The sequence below is a fragment of the Brachyistius frenatus genome, unplaced genomic scaffold, assembly GCF_029030835.1.
Source record: "Brachyistius frenatus isolate BFR_SWC_R1_liver_20210118 unplaced genomic scaffold, ASM2903083v1 Contig_144, whole genome shotgun sequence".
NCBI classification, from domain to species: domain Eukaryota; kingdom Metazoa; phylum Chordata; class Actinopteri; family Embiotocidae; genus Brachyistius; species Brachyistius frenatus.
Genome location: NW_027210743.1, coordinates 839,549 through 861,488, shown reverse-complemented (window position 1 = coordinate 861,488; position 21,940 = coordinate 839,549). Strand labels below are relative to the sequence as shown.

Genomic DNA, 21,940 nt, shown 5'->3' with positions numbered 1-21,940 from the left:
GTCAGGGGGTTGATTAAATATTTATACCTGGTAGCCTAAGTGCATATATCTTCACAACTTCATTATGAAAGGGAGAGGAGGGCTGAGTATCGAAATCCCCTCAGAGGCGAGCAGAACGATCGTGCTGGTGAGAGTTTTTAGGGACACTGAGGACACTTGGACACTTTTTTCCTTTTCTCTCAATCGACGCACAACAAGGAGAAGGAGGAGAACGATGGGCGTCAAATTCCTCCGCTGTGGCATCACTAAATGAGTCACTTCAAACTACTTAAGAAGAACTTGTTTAAAGGAGGACTGACCCAATTTTCCTCAGCTGTAATCATATTCAGCTCAAGTTTCCTCTCACAGTTCAGCAGCCTATGAGAAGAAATAATGCGACTTATGCGCAGTTGATGCCTCCAAGAAGCCACCCCTATCCTCATATGCCAGTCTGTCTGACTTTGGAACCTACATTATTGCCAGACTCCGACCGCAGAGCAACAGAGGAGGAAGACTCCGATGGAAAATCATGCAGCACTTTGAACCCATGGAGACATGGCACATAGGTTCCTCTCATCTGCGAACAGATTCAGCGCCAGATTCGCCTTCATCTTCACCGTGTCACTGTCTTGCACCTATTTATGCTATAGTATTATTTTTTGTCGCAGCACAATCATGACAAACCACGGTTACGAGGGGAAACGATGCCCACCGAGCAAGAACGCAGGAGGGAAGAAACTTCTGGGGAAATTGGACAATTGCGCTTCGCTGGAAGTCAAGTCCGCTCTGCATGAGTCTGCTGACCAGCGGGGATCAAGTGATCTCCGCGACCAAGATAAAGCCCCTGCCTCGCTGGGTACTCACTGGGCTGACACGAAGTTGAGAAACATGAGTGTTGCGCAGAAATATGGGAATAAGAAGCTGCCTAACGCGTTAATAGTCGGCGTGAAGAAAGGAGGAACCAGGGCGGTGCTGGAGTTCATCCGGATACATCCAGATGTGCGCGCACTCGGAACAGAGCCGCACTTTTTCGACAGAAACTATGACAGAGGGCTGGACTGGTACAGGTGAGCAGAATAGGAAACAAACAATGAAATACAAATGTTCGATTTCATTGAGCTACCAAGTTAAATGATGGACATTTGTCTTGTTATATCTGCATAGATGGTGCCGTTTCCCTTACTTCTGTCACAGTGCAGTCACCCCTCCGCTCTGCTTGACAGGTGACTCTTGTCATGAGAGGTCCTGTAGTAGGCTATTTAACCTAGTTTCTGATCAATATGAAGGCAAAGTCTAAGGCACTTTTCATAAATTGTACTATGTCTCAATGTCCTATAAATCATTTTAAGAGGCACATAGCTGTGTACAGTATCAGGGACTTTTTTTGGTGAGGCGACCACACACACACACACACACACACACACACACACACACACACACACACACACACACACACACACACACACACACACACACACACACACACACACACACACACACACACATCCTCATGCCCAAGTTTGACATGTCACCACTGAGATCACAAGTTTTTACTACTTTTTAGTCAGTACAATGCTCTTTTATCTCAGCACTGCACATGTTAGCTGTCACCAGAGCTCCATGGTGCTGAGCCCAGAGCGCCATGAGGCTGATGTCGGCTGATGCAGTTCACACACCAAATAATCTGAGCAAACACCAGAGATGACACAGGCAGCCCTCTGGCTTCAGCTGGGCACAAAATCATCTTGCACTGGTTGGTGAAGGGGCTCACAAGGTGCCCCCCCCCCCACCCCCTCCACCCCCACACACACACATTTTTGTCTGGATGACCCCTGTTGAATCTACAAACTGACAAACTGAAAATGCAAAATGTTTTCCTCAGAAGATGGATGGTGTTGTGTTCCGTTACATGTGATTTTTGGAGCTTTCCACTCACTTCCCCACAGTGGGGTCTGTGACGTTGCTTTCAAAACAAGCGAGGAAGTCTGTTCTCAGTCTGCACTGCAGGAATGAACAGCAGAGGCTGCAGTGAATTATCATATGAGTGCCTGTCCATCAAGGCCCAGCTAATAGTTGTCTCAGATTTTGGCAAACATGCACACTAAGAGGTGTTTTTGATTGACCTTGGCTTTGAGCAGCCAAAGTTAGAATATTTGTCATTATTAGTGATTGATTACATGATGTTAAAAATTATAGAAATGCAGGGATATTTATTTTCTTCTGAGACACTGGTTATTATTGAGACTGAACTGTTGAAACCACACAGATTAGATGGCAAAATGGTGGGACTCCATCACCATCTGGTTCTCAGAACCACTAGGCTAAATTTGTGTGCTTGTAAGTTGAGCTATATTTTCTATACTTGATATGTATAGAACATCTTTGGGATGAAAGTGTGCCTGTCTTTTTACTTAAATAAACTGCCCAGTGATGTTGTGATGTAAACACACACAACAATCATCTGTAAGTAAAGTCATTACAACACTTTGAGTCTGCTTGTTTTTAGGGTCTCATTTCAGATCAGATTACGCAACATTTTCCTCAAGTAAAAAAGTTTATTTTTATTATTTGTAATATCTGTTACACATAAATATAAGTTTGATTTAACTAAAATGAGCTGACAGAACAAGGCTGACCATGTAGAGTCAAATGTGAAGAAATAAAATATTGCATTGTTGATGATGCTAGAAATAATATCAGTGTACTCATGCAGACACCACACACATATACAGCTACGCAAAGAATGGTTGTACAATGGAGTTGTATCACAAAAGCAGCCTCCCACTGATATAACGAGAATTTGTTTCACTCTCAAACTAATGAACCAGAGGCTATAATATAATAAAAATCCATTGTAAGACATGAAATCTCCTCCCCTTCCCTCCCCTGGTGGGATGTTTAGACACCAAACACTTGTTCAATAATGTGCATGTTATTAAGGACTTTTTGCCATCTCTGATATTCATTTTAATATTCCATTTACTATATTTGGTTATCACACTTACGCTGTGATTTCCTTTCATTTGCATGCATGGTAAGGTGCTTTCTGCTTTCTAAATAGTTGAGGAAAACTCCCCGAGGGGCTTCTTAATGATCATTTAGTCTTTATTATTTCTAAATCAATTTAATCTGTGAAACAAACACAACAATTAATTCCCAAACAAAAGGTGTTCATCTTCGAATCAATTAACAGAGTGAGCTGGAAAGCCAGTTAAGTACTTCAGCAAATACCTCAGTGCACTTTTTACATGGGCCCAGAGGATGTGTGAGTTTTATGGAAAGACATGCACACACATGTCCAAATGTGGGCAGTGTAATTGAGTCAGTTGTACATCACCGGCCTTTCTTTATTAACACACAGCACACTAAAGCAACAGAAGATCCAAACATCAGTTAAACATCTGAATTACAACCCAAAACAGCAGAAATATGCTGAAACAAACAGCTGGTGCATTTTTCTGCCTCGACACATCCGACCAGATCAGACATCAACACATCAGACATTATCCTGCCCTCACCATTAGCCCACTGCTTTCGCAACCTTTCATCATTTACATCAAAATCTACCATTTTTAAACAGCCTAATGACACAACAACTATTTACTTCACTTAGCAAACTATGAGAGCAGAGGTTTAGGCGGTAGAGGTTTGATTTAGTTTTTTTTTTTACTGTGTCACTTTAAATTAAGATAAATTGAAGTCCCATGCTGATTTGATGCCGCTTGTGGAAAATTACAAAGAAGGAATACTGCACACTTCTCACAGGTTGACAGTTCATATAGTCAAGATAAATACTTTAACCATACCTTGGACACAAAGACTGAATGACTTGAGACTGAAACAACAGTTATTCAACCTGACAAGGCACTGAGGGATGTTCATTGTTTAAGGCTGGCCCTCAGTGATTATCTGTCACAATCTTCGGGTTGTTGGCAACACTTCACATAAAGTACCTTTCCATTTCATTTAACTGTGACATTTGTCTCCATAGGCAAGTAGCATAATGTATTTGTACAGTCTGCATGAGTTGCCCTGCCTTGTTGCAATGAGCGACTCTGAGCTGGCTTCAAAAACCCAATTTATCACTTGGCATATCGGTCTGTCAATGTGGGTCAAATAAAAGTTTGTATAACCATAATCCATCGGTTATCTTTTTAAATCACATTTTAGCCATGAAATATAGAAGATAACAGTAAACCCCTGAGCTCTTACACGCCGTAGAGTTTAAAAGAGACTTGTGTTCGTCATCCAGTAAACACACAATACAGGATATATTTGTGTTGAATCCACAAGTTGAAACAGCTGTTTCGAAAAGCAGCCAGTTTACAATCATAAAAAACTGAAAGAGCAGAGCGATGTATCTGAAGATCCATAGAATACAATAGAAAGTACACTAAAAAAGATGAAATTCAGGAGACTTAGCCTGTTCATGTTTCCGACCCAAAATAGAAACATGGATGTGTATACAGTGTACAATTGTTCTGATGAGCTTTCAATAATTTAAGTAACTTGCTGTGTTTCTTTGAAAATCAAATATTAAGGATTGCCATGAAATTTGTAGCAGATATTTATGTTCCCCAGAGGCTGAATCCTGACTTTGTTTATCCCTGACCTGATCCAAACCACATTTGGAGGTTGTTTGAAATGTAATTGTAGTGAGATTTCTACAAATGTGTCTCAGTCCGGATGCTCTGGTGGCTCATATCAGATTTATTGCGTCAATCACAACGCTACTCTACGTTCATAGTGAGCAGAATCTATGCTTCCACTGGCAGAGCGCTATCAGAGAGTGGAGACAACAAAAGTCCGTGGACAGAATCCAAAATAAATTGTCTGCTGCCACTTCTGTACCAGCAACCTCTGTGTTGGAAAGCCACCTCACTGGCGTTGCTATGAGTACGATGTTACCACAGCAACCCATGCAAATTGTTGGTCATGTCTGGACACACCAAATCTGATCTGCTCATTTGCATATAACAGTGTGGACAGTCTGTCGTAAAGATCTGATTTGAGAAACATTCGATTTGCCTGCTATCTGAGCAAAGCCTTTGTTTAGTGACACCAACTGGTCAAACTTTCCGCTTCAGTTTCGTAACAATATCTCTACAACTATTGACTTTATTCCCATCGTAAATATTTCCATCATAATTTGAGATCAAAAAGTTGAAATTGCCATTTATTGATTTTCTGTTTATTAACTGATATATTTGCCCTTGAAAATTGATTATTGACCTCTGGATGTGTATCAAAATATTCTAAATGCAAAGTGTGTTTTTTTGACCAATCAATCACATCTCAGTCTTCATTAACACATGCATGTGATCACAAGATCATCTAAATTAATCAACTGAGTTCTCATTTTCTGTACTACAAAAAAATAAAACTTAATTTATGATACATTTCAAAACACCTCAATTAATTTTTTGTTGTAATTCTCAGTAGCTTTTATCTGTTGAACAGTCAAAAACATACAACACGAAACACCTAATTAACTCTCGTACGTTTCAGTGTACTAGCCAGCTGTTCAGCACAGTCTTGTTACATTAAGCGTGTGACAGACCATTTAGGCTAAGAAGAAAAATGGTGCAGTGTTCATTACTGTGCCTCTTGAACAGAACACACATGTGGCCTCATTTATTTTGTGTGAGGGTATTCACATAACCACACAGGGCTTGATGAGACAGACGTTTCTCTGCCACCAATTTCTTCACACGTTCCTCGCCACTTTTTCCGTTCTCCACAGAATCATAAAGATCAAACATAAACACGTTGCTATACACCATCAGGACTTAAAAGGGCATCTCAGCTCTATTGATTTCACAGGAGTCAGAAGCACTTCTAGTTGCCTCCCTGAGAAGTGTTGAAATTGTATGAGAGGCTGCAGTGCCGAATATTCTCCAGGTCCACATTAATTGGCTCGGGGAGGCAGAGAGATCTGGAACAGTATCATCAGAAAGGTTGATGAGGACAGAAAGTTAGATGGTTCTCATTTAGCGCAGAAAACTACACATTATAGAGTAAGGGATGGTCTGGCCCACTCTGCATTATTAATGAGCTGTCTTCATTCGCAGCTCAGAGACATGCAGTGGTTAACATTAATTAGAAAACAACTCTTTTTGAGACATTTCTCCGATGAGGCTGGTCTGAAATAGAAAGGGGCTGTGCTTTTATTTCATAGAATAGTTCAGGAAATAAACTAATCATGTGCTTATATTGGGAACCGATTATGCTTAAGATGTTGTATAGGAAATTAAACAACCAACAGTGCCACTTCAATATTGTAACATTGATGGTACGAAGAGTCATCACACTTTACACTGCTTACATATTAGCCAGTAATACAGTCGGTCAATGAGCCACTTTGTTCAAGACAAATAACTCAACAACTATTGGATGGATTGCCATAAAGTTCTGTACAGACATCCATGACGCCCAGATATTATGTTGTAACAATTTTACTGATCGACTTTTTCTGAGGTGCCATTTTAAGGATTTCCCTGGGATTAATAAAGTACCTGCCTATCTACCATCAGGTTGACATCTCAACAACCTTTGGATGGTTTACTGTAACATTTGGTACACACATTCATATTAGCCTCAAGAGAAATTGTAACAAATCAAATAATGTATTAACTTTCCTGTAGCACCACTGTCAGGTCAAAATTTCATTTTATTCAAGACTTCAGTTTATGACCAAGTACCTGGAAATGATTATTCCTATCAGCCTTAGCTTTGTGTTAAGTTCTCTATATTAAGTGTTCATAAGTGTAAAGTGTCTCATAGCAGATATCATTCTGGTATTCGCGGAGGAAAGTACCCTCGGTGGCATTACGTCCAGGATGCAGAAACACTAGTCCTACAAAATAGTGTTGGGGTTGGGGGCTTCTTTTGGTGGAACATTTGCATGTGTGTAAAATGAGCACTGGCAAGACTGAGCAGGCCTACATGGTACAAAGTCTTTGTCAAAACTTGCCATTTTCAGCATACAGGTTGCTAACTTGGAGGTTGTTATGGTTTCCTATTGTGGTGGGGATTTCAGAAAACAGTAACACGCAGATTTGATTGTGATTTGGCACTACATATATAAATCTAATAGAATAAGGGGAGGATAATGTCACGTTAAACGGTCAACCAAAGGCAGGTTTATACCAACATTTCTACATCCTGTGAGTCAGACTAGGTTTTTGGTGGAAAATGCAGGCTAACTGAACACAGTGAGCATCGTAAACTACAAGTGTATAGTTTACATGTTAGGATTGCCATTTTTTGCATTTAGCAAACTGGTGTTAGCATTGAACTGAAACCACAGCAATGCATCCCTTTTAGTAAAACTATGGAGCAATTATCTTGTAAGTGGGAACCTATTTTTTTTTCATTCTTTTTTTTGCAGAGCACACACACTCCACAGGGTACCTTGAAATACATTGTTTAAGAAGTTGTTGACCCAATTTGCAAATTAATGAAATATGGTTGCCACTTGATCTGGTTAAACACATTGGATAATTTCCTGCCATATGTGAAATGCAAATTATTCCTTTACATTTTTTATGACATTGGAAACAACACAGTCTCTTAAAACTACTAATCTGCAACAGCAAGTACATTTTGCAAAAACATTCTATAATGCTGCCTGGAAAAAAATTCACAGACTGTCATGTAAAATCGCTAAATGCTCATGCTGCAAAAGACTATTGTACTGCACTTAGGGAACCCATCATTTGCCCCAAACACCTCCTGCCTCTACAGCAAAAAAAAAAAAATGCACACTTACTATACTGCAGAAAATATGAACATAATGGCACATTTTGTTGTACATTTAGGATTGTAGGAAAACCATTAGAAGTATACAGATTCAAAGTCAACTAGATTGCTCATGAGGTCATTATTGTTATTGTATTTTTTTCTCAGCCCCAAAATTTGCAGTAGGTCAAGCACTGCACGACTCATGACAATTATGTGAAAGTTATAAAAAATAGACTTAAATTTGGCTTCCAAGAGTCCCTCTGCCAATGGTGGTATAATTTTACAGACATTGTGATTGTGGAAATATCCATAAGTCAGCGATCCTTATCTCACTTTTAGAGATCGTCAGCTTGTTATCTTTCCCCCGTTGGCGAACCCAGTGTGTCCCCACTGACTAGTGATCAAATCCTGTCTGAGCTTTCTCACCTCTGTCTCCCCTTTCTGTCTCCTTTTGTACTTTCCCACCACCTAAGTGTAGAGGAAAAACATCGGAGGGGGTGCGATCCGTCTGCACTCCATTTATAAATATCCTTGACTGTCACATTGCTAGAGGCTATACTGTAAACCTAGAAAGAACTGCTAAGGGCTGCAATGTGGATGTAAATTTAAGGACTTGCCATTAATGTCAGTTAAGATGCTGCACAAATAGGAGGAGAAATTTAGGGGAAGTGTATGGGAACAACATCTGCCCATCACTGATTATTACTTTCACAAAGTCACGATGAAGGGCACTTAATGTGAATTATAAGATTATTAAACATTTTCATTTTTGTTTCCATCCGAATGATACGACAACACTGCAAAAGCCTTTATAAGCTAGATTGTATGTGTTCATCAGCTAGCAGCCCAACAGCTATAACTTCATTTAAAAGGAAATTACGCAAAATACACAGAATGAGCGCTGATCCTCATCTGAAAATGTGCCGTTCAGAATTTCAGAGGCTTTTCTGTCAGTCTGAGTGTCCTCATTTCAGTGTCCGTAGATCCAGCCTTGCCACATGTTAATGTGACAGCTCGTAGCTCAGTTCAATTGAACGTGTTATTGCTCAAGGAGAGCAAGTGTCAGTCATTTGCCTCTGCAGGCCAAACCATGAATAATTGTTATTTCAAGGAAAACAAGAGCCTTGAGTTGAAATGACAGCAGTTAAATAGGATTTTGTTCAAGGTTGAATATTTTATGCAATTTTTTTTTTACAGTGCAGCGGGACTGCATTGTCCTGCTATAAATATGTTTTGATTCCATTATGGCTGATAAGATGCCTGATGTCAAAGAGATCCTAGGCCGTAACACATCTGGCTCAGCCTCTCTGCTATTTTCAGCCAATTTGTCTCTGATTAAATTAGAGAAATGGATGCTTGATTCTCAGGACGCGGAATTGTTATTCACCTCTGTTCCTCACCTCGTTGAATTGGCCGCAGGATTGCTGTGATCGCCTGGACTGCTCTTTGTTAACTCTTAATAGACTTTTGAGGTGGCAGGCTTCTGTAGCTGGTGATTAATGATCAGATGTCATCACAGCTGTAATCTAAGTGAGTGATAGTTTAATAATGGAGCGGCCTCACCAGTGCACACTGGAGCTATGCTGTCATATCAGGAAGGAGGAAGATGTCATTTTTAGGAAGTGCAGTGGCGCAGACATTATGAGAATCACACAGCATAAGAACATCTTCTCTGCACAGTCTCCCTATGTAATACAAACTGGTAATGGGTTTAGACGGTGGGGTGCAGGTCTATGTGTGGTTTTGGCGTTTCAGGACATTTCAGGGCAAATGGTGTGTAGAGTTTCCTCAGGTCAGTCTGCTCGCAAACACAAATATTATAAAACCTTGAAATCAGCATTTGAATATAAAAAAACATATTTAACAAAAAAAATGATATTAAATCCTGTGAGCAAATTGAACAAAAATAACTTGCTGCTGCTCAAATGAGACAAAAACACAGTGCTTGAAAGCTCCATTTGAAAACATACTATTGTGTCCAAAAAAAAAAGCAATTATCCTGAAGCTTCTTTGACAGGCTTCCAGACCAGTGCACAGTTCAGACACTAATTATATAAGCCTCAGTTTTCACTAACCAGACCTCAACATTTACTAAATTAGACAGAAAAACCAACAACCAAAGCATGTCATTTTTACAGTATTTGTTTGTGTTTTTTTTAACTTTCGAAAAAGTTTCCAACTGGATGCCTCATAGAAAATGTTGTTTTTAACACCACAGTTTTGTGTGTATTGCAACAACTGTGACCATCATTACTCTGCATGCTGCTTACTGTGATAACACATTGGCAATGAGATCCCTGGAGAATTTGTCTTATAATTTATCGTGTTAACTGTTCGGTTGTTAAATTACTCCAGAGACCGGACAAACACAGCATGTAATGGACACTTTGATTAGGGCCTCTTCGCGGTCAGCCTTTGAGCCTGCATATTGTTTAATGGGCAGGGTTCATTATTAGTCCCTATAATGACAAACATTTGTTGTCCAGTGGGAGGTAAAGGCCATTTACAAAACCTCTCTGCACCAGCAGAAACACTTCACATTGTGATCAATGGTTTTCTAAGTTAAACCCCAAACAGATCAGTGTTAGCTTTAAATCCTCCTCCTCTGATTCATTAAACTGATTAATTAGTAATAGTCTGTTGCCACAATACCTTGATTGATTAAAAGTCAAGGGAAGGATGATGCACATAAAACACTGGTTAGTTTCCAACTGAATTTACACATTCAAATGTGTTTTCTTGCTGATAATATTGACATTGTGACCGTTGAGATACTTCAGTCCAGAAAAAAGAAGCACATTTGAATTCATGTTTAATGTGTGAAATATGACATTGTTTCTACATCTGAATTAGTTAAGCAGTATTTAAATTGCATAAACCCCAGACAAAAATTATTAATGGGCAGTGTCACAACTTGGCTCGCAAGGCCTCGACAAAGAGGGGAGATACACACCCCATTGGCAACTTTGAAGACAAAACAATGTATTTCACAACTCAAAAGAGTAACTAAAGTGAGAATATAAACCAAAGAGACACATAGTTGAGGCACCAGTTTCGTAGAGGGCAGATAAGGAGGGAGTACAGGAGCCAGAGCATCAAAGAGTAACAAAAACAAAAAAAAAAAAAAAAAGTCTTGGAAGCAAGCAGGCTTATTATGGCTTCCCATACAGGTGAGACCGGGCCTTTGATTGAATGGGACGGACCAAACAATTAGGATGACCCTGTAAAGGGAAAGCACAATACCAGAGAGAGAGAAGAAGACTGGTTAGTATGTGTGGAAACACCCTAACAAAAGATGGTCAGGCATTTTGACTTCAGTCTGAACCACAAGCAGGTCTGGAAAGTGCCTAAAGACTACGGTCCAAATCGAAGGATCAACATTTGGTCTGACCAACAGATGTGTTTCAGTTCGTTTGCAGTGTGAAAACACTTTCAGGGTGACTCAGACATTCAGACTGATTACAGGAAGTTGAGTCTGTCTATCATTATCCATTAAACAATATAAGAAGAAGAAAAAAACAGAGAAGTAAAAAAAAACAAGGCAAAGTATTTCTCCGTAATTTGGTCAAAGAAATCAGAAGTCATCTTTAAAAAGTACGCATAAAATGCTGAAAAATATAAATCATTTCGTTAGAGGGAAATAGGTGCCTGTAGTAATAGTATAGTAGCAACAAAATCAATGTTTTTTTTTTCATTTATCTCAATTCAAGCCAAAGTTAGACCAGTGTAAACCAATCCAGTACAGGGAGATGTAGCCCACGTTGGTGAAGACATCAGGATGTAGTTTCCTTGTTTCAATGTGAAACCAAAACTGTATTACATGTATATGATGGAACCATAACATGGAACCTTTGTACGGCCTTTCAGGTGGGAAAATGTCTTTAGTAGCTACCAAAGCAATCGATCCCCCAACCTAAAACAAGAAGACACAAGACAGATCTGCAGGGAAAGGCAGGGGCCATCACCACACCCACAAACACGGTGAAAAAAAAATCACATTCAAGGGGCAAAACTATACAGCACCTCAATGCAACTTTAAAGCAAATAGGAATGCCACTCATTCCCACTCTGTGTAGTCAAAGCAAGCTGACTGATATCTGTCTTCTCCCAAAACAAAATACACCATTAGAAGGTTCATACCGTTTTACAATGGTTCCAATGAAACCAAACAATTTCAAAGGGTCTTATTTTCCTGACGCTGAGAGCAAGAATAAACTCCCAGCACAATGACACACTGATGTCACCAACTGATTGTTGCAATTTGTGTGACCATCAGCAGGAGTGGACCTTCTACCAACTTCAAGTGGGTACATTTGGAGCAAGAAAAACAATAAATGCAGTTTGGCATAGTAAATGCAAACCAAGGCAAACTGCACTATGTCGTATAGGACCCAATAATTTCCTGTTTAGGATTCAGCCACCCGGAACAGTGCTTGTGCAGTAGTAATCACAGTCAGTATTGCAGGTAATGTGACACCATAAATTGTGAAAGTACGTAATTTACTAATTAATTAATTTGCACAATATTATGGAAAGGGGTTTGGATTATTGTGGAGGCGATTTTTTTTTTAAATATGAATGAAACTTTTGACAGGGTGAGACTGAAGTCAATGAACTTGTGGTTGTTACTTAAAAATATATTAATCTCATGTTTGTGTTGTGTCTAAATTTCATGTACAGGCTGTCCCATTTATGTATATTTATGTGAAACAACTAACAACATGTTAATGCTGTTTGATAGATGCATGATTTCAGCACAATTTTGTATTTCTGCTGAAAAATTTACCGAAAACTTGCCTTGAACTGACAATATGCAACAGTCTGTTTTAGGTTCAGAGCAAAGTGAATGACAGTAATAAATTCTGAGTTCATTGATTGTTCACAAGGAGATGATTCAAAGCTGACCTTTAATCGTTCTGATGGTCTGCATCCCTGATGAACCCCCATTGCTCTTTAGAAGTTTAAGTTGTTCAACAAGACAGACTTGTCTGGAGCTTGTCTGCATCTCCGCCGTCTCTCAGCTTAGATGGAAGTGATTCAGCAGCTTGCAGCGAAATACTTTATACAATATATATATATATATATATATATATATCATAAAAATATGACATTTTTGTGTTTAAGAGAGGTACTTTGTGGTATTTGTTTTCTGTTTGATTCTACTGGAAAGCAGTTTGGGAAAAACTAATTTGATATCTATATTTTGAAAAGGTTTAGTTTTTGTCCTGGGGTGTCAGGGTAATGTCCACTCTGTGAAGTCTGTCAATTAGAACAAGTACTTCAACCCATATAACCATATAGGTTGTTTGTTCCAAACCTCAAATACAACCCACAAGAATGTTTCCTAAATTAGCACCCTGGTTAGATTTAGGCACAAAAAGCACGTTGTTGGGCTCAGGGAAAGATACTTGTTTGGGTTTAAAGGATGCCTTTAATCGTGTTGTGCATTTAAGTTAAATTTTTCTTAAAATTGTGCAACCTGCGTTGTCATGGAAACAGTAAACAGGTTTTTAAAATAAACTGCCTCAACAAGTGTTTGGAAACCAGAAATAAACAGTAATGTCTTGCACTTTGTCTTACACAACCTTCGCCGTCATAGCAACGTTAATAGCTATGTCAAGGGGACGCAAACCTCAGTTTCTCTCACCTAACCATTGAACCATTTACTCAACCCACCTCCCAACAAGAAAAATTAATCTCATGTTACCCTCTGTTGATGTGGCCAGATCACTGTTTACCAGTTCAATAAAAGAATAAAAGGTACACAATACATTAATGACCATCGCATACTAGACAAACTTCAACACAATATTGTTTATTGCACTATGGGTAACTTTTACACCCAACCATAAATTAACTGACGATTTTCTGGAGACGGGTGGGTTCTAACTCACACCAAAATGAGAATCAAAGGCCTGAGGAGTGAATATCCCTTTTTTTTTATTAGATTTCTTCCAGACCTGTGTGAGCTCAGACCTACTGGGTTGAAATTGCTCATCCTGACTGGGTGAGTCGATTTAGACTCCCTGTACCTTCAGAGCCCCATGAGAACTTTAATATTGTGTTTAATAGAACAACGGGACAATTTACAGATATTAAGTGTTCTGGAATACTTCAAGTATTCTTATATAGAGTGATGGCTAATAGTTTGCTTTAGGTATATATGCACTTACATTAACTTGCATTATATAATACTGCATTTTCAGTTTTAATTTGTAGTGTTGTCTTGAGGTTTACTTTTGATTGGGCAAACTGTAACAGTCTAATTATTGACCTGCTCTGACTTTACACTGGAAAAGAGTGCTGTATCTGGGTTTAATGGGAATCGTTGGTACTTTGAAATAAAGACATCCACGTTTGTGGCTTATTCATTCTGTAATGACATACCAGCGTCGAGAGGAAACTAAGTGTGAGCTCCAGACCTCCTGCTTCCACTGCGCCAGCAGAGATAAATCGTTCAGTGAGATAGCCAGCAGGCCCTTTCAGGTTTACCACAGTATGTGGGCTAGCTTTCGGCACACTGCACTTTATTAATGAGGCAACGATTGCAGTGCTTTCCACCGTTGATCCTGACCAACCTGGAGATAAGAGTTGCAGAAGGATGTTCATTTTTGTGCTGGCTTCTTTTTTTTCTCTTGACTCATAATGTAGGCATGAGGCTAACAAAAAAACGTTCATTAAATCATAACTGACTACAGTGGTAGGAATAAGAAATAGTTTATTTAAAACTGACCCAATTATTTTTTATGTCTAACCTCAGAGCTCAAATTCTATTCTATTCTGTCATATTTAATAATAGATGTATAAACTTGTATAAAGCAACTTTTAGAAAGGTTTCTTTAACTTTAGTGTGTGCACAGTTCATATGTTTTAATTGTGGGTGCTATTCTACAGAAGACTACTTGAGTTACTTTAAATCTCCATCCATGCATTAGCTATACCTGCTTTATCCTGAACAGGGTCACAGGGGGGCTGGAGCCTATCCCAGCTCACTTTTGGGCAACGGCAGGGTACACCCTGGACAGGTCGCCAGTCTATCACAGGGCCAACACTTATAGACAGACAGAAACAAAGACCATTCACGCTCTCCTTCACACCTAAGGGACATTTGTAGAATCACCAATTAACCTGAGGTGCATGTTTTTGGATGGTGGGAGGAAGCCGGAGTACCCGGAGAGAACATGCAAACTCCACACAGAAAGGCCCAGTCCCGGATTCAAACCCGGAACCTTTTTGCTGTGAGGCGACTAATGTGTAACCACTGCACCACTGTGCCGCCCACTTTAAATCTCCATGTTGTGAAATTCCTGTGATGTTTTCTGTGTTTAAACAAATTGAGGTGGTACTTTGTGTTACATTTTTTGGTTTGGATACAACAATGTGTAAGAAACAATCTCTTTTGTGTCACACTCATAATGATGCTCACCGATCAGACCACATCCAATCTAGTTTGTAAAAAAATATAACTAATTTCTAACTAAAAAAAGAGGTACACATCAGCTAAATTCAGACATAAACAAATAAAGTTTGATTTAAAAAAAATAAATTTAAGTGCTTTTACAGGATTAAATGCACCGCTGAAGCATCCAGAACAAATTAACTTTCAACCACGTTGTCCAAGAACAGATCTCATTTACAGTATTGAGCAGATCTTCCACACCCGAGTTCATTTTCCCAGAGTGATTAAAATGTCACAGCCAAGCCTGTAATGCATCCTGACTTAAAGTTTGACCAAGAATTGTGAAGAAGATTGTAAATTACCCTGAAGAATTTAGTGTTGATCCTGATTGAGAAGTTGGTAATCAATCAGGGCACTTCACTCAAATGTCAGTTAATCAAGGTGTGTGCCTGGGCATGTGCATGTGTGTGTTCATAGTGTGGCTGTCCAGAAGGAAAGATGTTCACATTAAAGTGTAATTCAAAGTTTGTTTCCAAGTTCCAGGAACAGTGATTACCCTCAAAGCAATTCCAGTGGAGTTACAATTGTGTCGATTTTCTAATTGCAAATAATTATTATTCACAGAGGACTGAACAGCTATTTGGTAAAGGCATACCAGACCACGCTGCAGTAAAAGATCCTAAATTTTATCTTTTCATTTCAGATGTTGTGTGCAGTGCTGATAGTTTCTTGGGGGCATTTTGAGAGAGAAAAAAAAAAAATCCCTTAAAAAGTACATTTCTGATGGTTGGTTCAGACATCTGCCTGCGGTATCACATGTTCTCCCTCTGGCCTGATTCCTGCTATCTTAATAAAGAACCGACACATAAATTAGGCTGCTGCTGTGCTGCTGCCGCATGTTCGGGTGAGCAAAAGGTGCATTATTTACAACAAAAACATATCCACATTCAGATTTTTTTATCCCCCTCATTTCAAAAAGGGGACATATGGTCATTAAAGGTTAATATGCAGCCATTAAAATCATTCATATCAGCCAGCTCACATGTGGCTGCTAATTTTGTGATAACCACACAAATGCACCTGAACGAGCCCCGACTACAAAACGAACTGTAGATCAAAAAAAAAGTATTTGTAGATATTACAGGCACCCCCCGCCATGTTCCTCATTAACATCACTCCAAGACAGGCACCTTGGAACTTATTGGTCCAGGCTGCTCCCACTGACATGAAAGCATCCCTTCTAAATAGCCCCAATTTCAATAAGAAATAAAGATTAACATTCTTTGATCACTAGGTTGAATTTTCTTCACATTGGCTGCAATTACAGCAAAGTTAAACAATCCTTTGAACAGACAACTGAGGTGAAACAGAAATGAGACGATACAGGTGCTGCAGGTATTGGTTTAATGAGGCAGGAGGTGGGATTAAAGAGTCATTTTCATTTGTTGTTTGCATCTTGTGTGAACAGATACGGAAGAAACAATTTGTCTCATAACTGGTAACAAATTGTTCTCATCTTGAAGTTCTGCTATTGGGGAAGTTTACTTTTTGGGTTTATTGGTTAAAAATGACAATACTTCTCAAGGATTGCACTATTTCAGTGTGGATCAAAGACATTGTTCACTGAATATTTCCCATTCAATCCTCATTTTTGGTCATATGCACATTGGTTGATATAGTAATGACATTGTGCCCAGAAGTAGTAGTTGAATGTACTAACTTGCTTACTTGGACTTGTTTATTGGAGCCATGGGATTTTTTTTTTTTTATGGGACTGATTGTAGAATATTCAAACAGCTATTTCTACATTCAGTTCAAAACTTTTGCCTCAAACCACAAGTGTTTTTTTTTTTTTTTAGGTAAAATAACACCATAATGTTATATTAACCTTTTTATACACTTTCCTGATAATTAAATAGTGCAGCTTGCTTCCCAACTTCAGATGCATTTTCTTACACACCATATTCCATCATGCCCATCCATCAGTCCTCTCAGTGTTGTATAGCTTTTGTTGTAATGTATCTGGTACCAAGACACCAAGTGGGAGTAAACAAAACTAACAGCTGTAAAAATCAATAAGTCAAGGTACGTTAGCAGATGTTACAACATCTGATTGACAGGCTCACTTGGAGTTTTATATTTTTGTGTCTAAACAAAAACAACGAATGTGAGTGAAAAACTTCCAGTGTGAAATATCGTCTAAAATTAACGTAATTGTTTTTCCTGAATTCCTCCTTCCTGGTGTGGTGAAAGTGTAAAGATGTTGTCTGCAGGATGCTGCTGTTTTGTTGGGTTGTTGTCACCAGGTTGGCTGTGTATGTTATTTTTAGAAGGATCATTTGAGACCTTTCACTGTATGTGTTAATGTTGGCAGTTAAGTTCTGTAATATGCCAAGTTGCAGTTTTGAACAAGCACATACACGATCCTTCACTCATCTATACAATGTTAATCTCTGAGGATGGTAGAAATGTATGGACTTGACAAGCCAGATAACAAACAGTTCCCTCAGCAGACAACCAAAGATCACTTTAGACTCTGCACCATCTGGAAAATGGCTGCAAGTTTTTTAGTGTGTAGCAAAGCTGTTTGCTTGAAAGGGTGCTGTTCTCATAAAAGATTAATAGTTCCCTGGTGGCCCTGAGGCACCCAAGCCAGCAACTCAGGATTCATAAATAAAGCTAAATGGATCAATATTTCCAAGACTTTAGAGGTAACCTATGGCTACCCCTACCTTGAAAGAGAGAGCTACGAGAAAGGTTAGGTTTTAATCGAAGCCTTCCTCCAGTAATAATAAAGAAAGTGTGGTATTTATCATCAAAACTGTGTGGGAATGTTCCTGAAGTCCAGGAGCGGATTCACCTGCTGTGAATATATAGCTGTAAAAATTCAGCCACTATATCTCCTCTAATCATAAACGTTAAGGATAATTTTCAAAGAGCCATCTTGGAATTATTCTTCCCAAACTGCCAAGTTATTGTGCCGATGCTACAGCAGAGTTGCCTCTGAGGAAGCAGAGAACTACGGATGTGTGAAAAAGTATGGCTGATCACCGAATTGTGAACGAGGCATTCATTGTCTCAACAGCCGACACAAGATGGTTATTAATCAACTGTTATTGAACCAAAGTGCCAAAACAGAATGACATATTACGCTGGGAAGGAAAACTCTCATGACAAATATGACAAATGCAATCATTTGCCTGTGGTTTGTAAAGCCGCTAACTTGGCAGCTTGATGATGATAATTATGATGCATGGTTTTGTTTTACAAGCTGTCCTGTCACCATTGAATGTCTAACAAATACATTCACATTGTGTTTTTATTTAGGTGTTTGTGTCAACATATTAATGCATTACAAAAGACTTGCAATTATTTAACACACCCACAGCTTTCTCCATAATCCTTTGAATATGTAAAGATTGTATTTGCTTGTTGCTGTTATACCAAAGTTAAGACTGATGGTACATGAATTTTTACAGAATTTTACATATGTATCTAATATATTCTGTATTTTTGTTACTAGTACTTTTACTTAAGTACTAAATAAATAATGTGTCCCATTTTTACCAGCTAGAAGTGATGAATGCGTGTGAGACTATAATCAGTTAACATAATATACAGTACCTTTTGAAATGAGCTATTCTGCATAATAGGTGCTTTTAAGTTTGATACTTTAATTACATTTGTATGGTAATATTTTACTTGAGTAAAATTTTTAAAACATGAGTTTACTTGTTTCAGAGTTTCTGCACTGTGGTGTTGCTACTTCGACTGCAAAAAATCATTCTGAACCACTGTTTCCTAGATCTCTTGTGATGCAAGTTACACGCAGTACTGTTCACATTCCTCTTGAAACTTCTACCTGAGCTGGATATGTTTTTATTTGTCACTCATAAAACTGAAAAGCATGGTGAAATGTTCCTGGACAGAAAAATACAACTCTTGCTGACTCATTCGTGTGTTTTATTCTGTGTTTTTCCTCACAAGGGGACTAATGCCACGAACCCTCGACAGCCAGATCACATTAGAGAAGACTCCCAGCTACTTTGTCACCAGAGAGGCACCCAGACGCATCTCCAGCATGTCCCACGAGACCAAACTGATTGTTGTAGTGCGTAACCCAGTCACAAGAGCCATCTCCGACTACACACAGACTCTTTCCAAGAAGCCCGACATCCCTACGTTCGACGAGCTGGCGTTTAAGAACAGAAGTTTAGGTATTGTTGACACTTCCTGGAATGCCATTCGGATTGGGATGTACATTCTGCACCTGGAGAACTGGCTGCAGTACTTTCGGCTGTCGCAGATACACTTTGTGAGTGGTGAGCGACTGATAACGGATCCAGCAGGGGAAATGGGTCGCGTTCAGGACTTTCTGGGACTGAAACGAATAATCACAGACAAGCACTTCTACTTTAATCGAACCAAAGGTTTCCCCTGCCTGAAGAAGCCAGAGAGCAGCAGCCAACCACGATGTCTTGGCAAATCCAAGGGCAGGACTCATGTACAGATCGACCGGGAGGTCATAGAGCAGCTGCAGGAGTTTTATAGGCCATTTAATATCAAATTCTTTGAAACTGTGGGACAAGACTTCAAGTGGGACTGAATGTACCATACAGAAACATTGCTGTTTTTGAAATGGCTACCTCGGGAGACACATTGAAATATAAAAGAGGGTATCTTTAACAAAATGTTTAAAAGACAAGTTTATCAAGATATATATATATATAAATTGACAAGATTAATATAAAATAGTATACAACTCAGTCTTACACATCAAATTATATAAATGGTTTCACATCATGCTGGGTCATTCTGGTGACAAGTGTAATTTCTTTAATATTACACAAAAAAAAAAAAAAATTGTATAAAAAAAAAAAAAAAAAACAGCTTCCTTGCCATACCCATAACACATGTTATGGGTTGAATTCATCAGCAGGCAACCAGTTTTATCTCATTAACCAGTTCATTGACAAGCAACCATTTCATTGCCGTTGTGTCATTTAGTCTCACCAGACAAACAATGATGACAATGTTTGAATATTCATTACCTAGATTGCTTATTTATTTATTTCCGTTGAAAATGAACCACTGTCTTTACTGTTAAAACGAACACTCAACAGGAAGTTGTATCGAAATGTCAAATGAATAATAAAATCAGTCTGTCAATTACTCTGCAATGAAATTTATCTCGTAATGAAAATCTCACAGGCAATGGTGACAAATTTACTGAATAAATGTACTGTAAAATGAGAATAAAAAATACCAGCTTTATCAAAACAGATGCTTTTACACTGAAAAAGTTTTACCATTTGTTAAACTCTACTTAAACTCTTTCTGTATTTTTGTTGTGATCATCAAAATAAAAGGCAAACATCTGAAATGCAAGTATTTATTGGGGATTTTCTTTTTTATTGTCAGTTGTATAGATGAGTAAACGTGAGCTGTAGCATTTTGCTTTTGTGGTGTCAAGTTATGGTTCACACAGCCATACAGTATTCAGGGATTCTTGTTGTAATATTGATCAGTTTATGATCAAACACCCATCAGTCCACGAGACAATACCATGTTACTGTCATGCTTATCCTCGCCAAGGCATGGAAAGTAAAGTGTCTTAGATTTAGCCACAAAAAACCATGTGGTTAGGTATAAGAAAAATAAAAAACATGGCTTGAGTTTAATGTGATGCGTTCAGCAGTTGGTTAGGTATTAACACCAAAACTGCTTGGTTGGTGTCAGGAAAAAGAAAATCATGGTTTGGGCTAAAAAAAAATGCAATAATAGTAATGTTACGTATTTCATGTAAGTTACTCTATGAAAGTTACATATATTACGTTATGTAAGTAAATTACTGACGTCACAAGAAATCCATGTTTTGTTTTCTCACAGACTCCTGGGCAAAAGTCTTGTGTTTTGTTCCATCTAAACACCCCAGACTGCCTCCCTACACAGATTTCAACACTCTTTGTACTTTGTCACATGACCTTCCTAACGCTCTCATCTTACATACGTTTGCTTTCCATGAGACAGAATGTGACACTGATACGGTATCCTCTAGTAGACTGATGAGTCCATTACACACTTTGTTGTGATACTGGGCTAGATTTAACCCAACAAGTGCACCACACTCATTTAGGAGTTTTCATTACCAACACTCTATTTAAATTTAATGTACTAGAGACCTACTGTACAGGCTTTTCAGCTCATCACTTGATGACTCATAATAAACACATCCAAATCAAGGCTTGCAACTTGTACCAGCTGTAAAGCCAAGATCATAACAAGATAACTTTTACTTACTCTTCTGACCAGTATATTCAACCTACAATCTTATCTACTGACCACATTTCATGGGTAATTTTAGATAGATGCCCTGATAGGTTTGTACTGCACCTGTTGAAAGATCCAAATGTTGCCAATGATCTCATTACCTTTCAAGATTCCTTTTTTTGATGGGTTTGACTGTGCTTCCGCTCTGAATAGGTCTCTTTGCAAAGCAGCTCCATTAACCTCCTGAATTTTCACCCTGAAGCCAATCAGAGTTATCATTAATCATTTCTACGGATGACTCCAAAACTCCGAAGAAAAGGAAAAGTACAGAAAAACAAGGACTCAATTTCTGCAAAAAGTAAAAAGGATTGAAAAATAACAAAATCCTCAACTGTTTGTATACAAATGTACACTATACTAATATTATTCTGTGTAAGTATAATAAATAACTTAAATGATATAAGTTAATATTGCAGAATGTATTTTTATATTTGATTTGAAAAGATGGTAATCTAAGGAAAGCAACCTGAATCAAACAAGTAAAGCTGC

The 21,940-nt window shown here is 38.6% G+C and overlaps 2 protein-coding genes across 2 annotated transcripts in view; one reads left to right on the top strand and one right to left on the bottom strand.

Annotated features, from left to right (window-relative positions):
* The window catches only part of igfals (insulin-like growth factor binding protein, acid labile subunit), a 222,849-nt gene that overhangs the window by 29,995 nt on the left and 170,914 nt on the right, over positions 1 to 21,940 (bottom strand). The window lies entirely within an intron of this gene.
* Positions 72 to 21,707, top strand: hs3st2 (heparan sulfate (glucosamine) 3-O-sulfotransferase 2). The gene is made up of 2 exons (XM_069715598.1): positions 72 to 1,046; positions 19,109 to 21,707. The coding sequence occupies exons 1-2, from the start codon at positions 535 to 537 to the stop codon at positions 19,725 to 19,727; spliced, it is 1,131 nt and encodes a 376-aa protein (XP_069571699.1). The 5' UTR covers positions 72 to 534; the 3' UTR covers positions 19,728 to 21,707.

Coding starts and splice junctions, on each gene's coding strand:
- hs3st2 (XM_069715598.1), top strand. CDS start 535: ATGGCACATAGGTTCCTCTCATCTGCGAACAGATTCAGCGCCAGATTC. Junction 1,047..19,108: donor AGAGGGCTGGACTGGTACAG/GTGAGCAGAATA, acceptor TTTCCTCACAAG/GGGACTAATGCCACGAACCC.